The 4,240-nt window shown below is 45.4% G+C and overlaps 1 protein-coding gene across 1 annotated transcript in view; it reads left to right on the forward strand.

The window, feature by feature from the left end:
* Positions 1 to 3,884: 3,884 nt before the first annotated feature.
* Positions 3,885 to 4,240, forward strand: part of Cd55 (CD55 molecule, decay accelerating factor for complement (Cromer blood group)) — a 25,506-nt gene continuing 25,150 nt past the window's right edge. The window contains exon 1 of the mRNA XM_013017330.1: positions 3,885 to 3,912. Within this exon, the coding sequence (XP_012872784.1) occupies positions 3,885 to 3,912 (28 nt within the window). The remainder of the gene's footprint in view (positions 3,913 to 4,240) is intronic.

Raw genomic sequence — 4,240 nt, forward strand, 5'->3', positions numbered from 1 at the left:
AACCCCTTGGTCTCACAAACTCTCAAACTTCTGAGTCATCTTTAAGTTTGTTTTTCTTGTTTCTTATCTAATCAGTCTCCAAATTCTGTGTACTCCTCCCCAGAAATTTCTTTGGTCAGAGGAGGAATGGAAATGCAAGGGTTGTTATAATCATTATGTCTGTTTGGTGGGTTTGGTTGGTAAAGAGTAAACATGACTCCTATCCTGAATTTCGATTTATTTTCAAGGGGGGAAATTAAGAATTTCTGCTCTCAAATTTTATCCCTTTAACTATTGTGTAGTTAGCAAAACTGGGTGTTGGCTTCTAGAGTTCCATTCCAGCAACTTAGACACAACCTCCAAATAGCCTGCACTCCCTTGCTAAAAATCTCCAAGTGTTCTCCAAAACTCAGAATACACCCTACAGAGGTTTCTCAGGTCTCTTTGCAGCCTGTCTCTTTCTGACTCCAGCCCAGTGCCCTGCTCAGTCCCTAATTTCCTTGGAATCACCTGATGCTTTCCTGACCATTATGCTTTGTTCTAAGTATTAACCTTCATTTGTCACTGGCATTTCTCATGCACTCTTATATATTGGCTCTCCTCTCTCCTTTTCCCTTTTTCTCTCTCCTCCCTCTCTGTCTCTGTCTCTGCCTCTCTCTCTTTCATACCAGAGTTAGAACTCAGGGCCTCATATTTGTTCAGCTTGTTTGCTAGTTTGTTGCTCTACCACTTGAGCCATGTTTCCAGCCCTACTTTTTGCTGGTTGTTTTGAAAATGGAGTCTAGCAGACTTTTCTGCCAAGACTAGCCTTGAACTGAAATTCTCAGTTCTAGAGCAGTTAGGATTACAGGCATGAGCTACTGGGCTGTCATATCCTTCCTTTCTTTTTTTGAACTTTGTGTCACTCTGCTGTAATATTTTTCATAACATTCATCACATAAAACTTCCGATAATGGGTTTTGAGTGCAAATATTGACATTTTTGCATACTACTCGCCAGCTAATTAAATACTGTTGATTTAGTCACTGGGGCAAGGGTGAGAGTTATTTCTCTTGCTCTGCCAGAATCATAGACCTATTATGTTATTTTCTTATTTTTGGTGCTGGTAGCGTAGTTGCTCCCAACACCTGGGCACTATCCCTTAGCTTTTACACTCAAGCTAGCATTATAGAACCTCATCTCCTACTTCTGGCTTTTTGATGTTGACTGAGTCTCACACTTTCCTGCCCAGGCTAGCTTTGAACTGCTATCCTCAGATCTCAGCCTCTTGAGTAGCTATGATTATAGGTGTGAACCCCCTTATTTTACCTATTTTTGATCTCCGTTCTTATTCTTACCATTTGGAAATGGGGAGATGTCGAGATATTCTAGAATTAATGTGGGAAGGAGATGCTGAGTTATGAAGTAAGTTAGCTGAGAATGCATCTCTAGTTTTTAATAACTCAAGAATAAAAACTGGGAATTACTGTTCATACCAGAACACACCGGATATTTCCCCTACCCGCCCCCCACTTCCTGACACTGTATTGGAGACACACTCTGTGTGAAGCAAGAAAACCTAGAAATTGGGGCAACTACTAAAAATAAAAGTCTTCACTAAGTTACAAACTAGTAGATTTGATTTTCCTAAATAATGCTTTTCTACATTGAGTAACAATATGGTGGATTTCCTTTTTCTTTTTTTTTGCCCTCAGCATGTTGTAATTATTTGGGTGGCTATGGGATTACTTAAGAGGCCACCTACTTATTTCTTGGAAGGTATATGTTCAAGAGCATTTCATATAGCTAAACTGGGTAAGTTTGTGTGTGTGTGTGTGTGTGTGTGTGTGTGTGTGTGTCTGTCTGTCTGTCTGTCTGTCTGTGTCTTTGTCTGTGTGTGTGCGTGTACATGCCAGTACTAGGATTTGAACTCAGGACCTTGCACTGTCACTTTAGCCTGCCTCTCTCTCTCTCTCTCTCTCTCTCTCTCTCTCTCTCTCTTTCTCTCATCAGTCATGGGGCCTGAACTCTGGGTCTGGGGCACTCACTGTCCCTCAGCTCTTTAGCTCAAGGCTAGCACTCCACCACTTGAGCCACAGTGCCACTTCTGGCTTTTTTTGCTTGTGTGGTACTGAGGAATCAAACCCAGGGCTTCATACACACAAGGCAAGCACTCTACCATTGAGACACCTTCCCAGCCCACTTGGCTTCTCTCTTGAGCTAGCACTGTACCACTTGAACCACATCTCTACTTTTGATTTTCTGGTGGTTAAGTAGAGATAAGAGTCTCAGACTTTTTCTGCCTGTGCTGACTTTCAGCCTTGATCTGCAGATCTCAGCCTCCTGAATAGCCAGAAATATAAGCATGATTTAAAAAAAAATTTTTCTAAGATAATTTTTCTATGTGGACTGAAACACTTAATAAACACAGAGAGCTCCATTGGGTCTCAGTGTTAGCTATGGTTTTAACCTTCAGCTCTTTCATGACACTACCTTGCCTTTCATGCACCCTGGACAAAGGGACAAAGGCCTGGTCTATGATGGTGGACAGAAGAGAGGGTCTTGAAGCCTAACGGCCACAGAAAGTTCTGAGATGAATGATGACGACCACTTCTGAAACATGACTGCACTTTGTCATACTTGTTTTATATCAAATATGGGAGTAATAGTATTTTAATAGCAAATAAGAGGATCACAGAAGATAGTTCCCAAATCCCTTCCATTCCCCACACCCCTTCCTGGCCTTCCATGCTCTCAAATATGCAAATACAGCTAGTTCACTGAACACTTGTGGGAGGCCCAGTTCCTGGCATCTCTATAGAATTGGTTCCTGCATTGAGCAACACTGGGTTGGATTCACTAAGCACCAGTCCAGAGAAAACAGTTTTTGAAAACTTCGTTTTCCTTCTGAAGGTCCTGCTAACCAATGAATAGCCATCAGAAATCATTCAGGGAAAGACTATCATGATTAGATATAAGGAATACCCCCCAGATGGCTTAGGGATTCTTGATTCCAAGGACAGGATTTCAGGAATCAGCTAAGGGAAAAAGTGCTCTGCTGGCCAGATGCAGACAATTTATCAATGGGAAACATGCTTGTGGGGTTCTGCTCAGGAAGACCCCATGTCTCCCATTGATTTTGACAGGGATAAGATGGCTAGAGAGCTGACTGGTACCACATCATCACTCTGTGGTTTCTCAAACCTGGATACACAATGGAAAATTATGCCAAAAAAATTCCAGTCAATCCCATTAGACATTCTGATCTAATTTGTCTGGGGGTGCAGCCAGGGCCTCTTTTTCTTTTAAGGTTACCCAAATGATTCTAAGCAAGTCTGGAAGATCATTGGCTTTTCTTCAGGTCTGGAGATAATCTTCCTCTTGAGAATTCACTTACTTAGCTTTCTGGATTACTGCTGGTTGCCAGTCTTCCCAGATCTCACCCCTCACCCCCAAACCTAGAATAATCTCAAAGTAGATTGGAGAAGGTGTCCAGGTTGCAAAGAAAGCGATTCCCACACAAATGTGCTATCAACAACGGTCTCTCCCTGCTTGCTATGCTGCGCCCCACTGCCCATTTTCTATCTTTTTGGTTTGGTTAGTGGTAGAGTGGCTCTTCCTTGGCTTTTTTTTTTTCCCTTCAAGGCTAGAGCTCTACCACTTGAGCCACACCTCCCCTTTCCGGCTTTTTGCTCGCTAGTTGAAGATTAAGAGTCTCATGGATTTTTCTACCCTGACTGGCCTGGATCCAGGATCCTCAGATCTCAGCTTCCTCAGTAGCGTGAATTTCAGGCAGGCAAGCAGGGCCTGTGGCCACCTGCTCGGGGCTTATCTCTGTCTTTCGTTTCTTTCTGAGACAAGATCTGGCTACACAGTCCAGACCGGCCACCGACTCAACTGTTGGCGCAGACCTGCCCTCTGGGGTCATGACCTACTTGCGGTTTGCAGACCAAGGTAAGGCATTCCACGGATTCGCACCCCACCCTCGCGGGGCGTTTGGCACCCGGAGGCCCCGGGTGTGACCCACTTCTCAGCCCCGGGGGGAGGGGGCGGGGAGGTGTGGATCTCTGGATTCCCCGCGCCCACCGAGCCGCTGGCCAGCCCGGATTCCCACCCCACCCCTCGGGCGCCCCCGAGGGCCACTCCCCTCTCCTCGGCCACCGAGGGTGCTCAGAACACCCAAGTTTACCACTCCAGGCCGACTTCATCGCAGGCCCCACCGGGCAGCAGGGACCGGGAGGCCCCGGACCACGTCTCCTAGGGGGGCCTCGGGGCGCGTGGG

Source organism: Dipodomys ordii, unplaced genomic scaffold (genome assembly GCF_000151885.1).
Source record: "Dipodomys ordii isolate 6190 unplaced genomic scaffold, Dord_2.0 Scaffold35, whole genome shotgun sequence".
In the NCBI taxonomy this organism is placed as follows: domain Eukaryota; kingdom Metazoa; phylum Chordata; class Mammalia; order Rodentia; family Heteromyidae; genus Dipodomys; species Dipodomys ordii.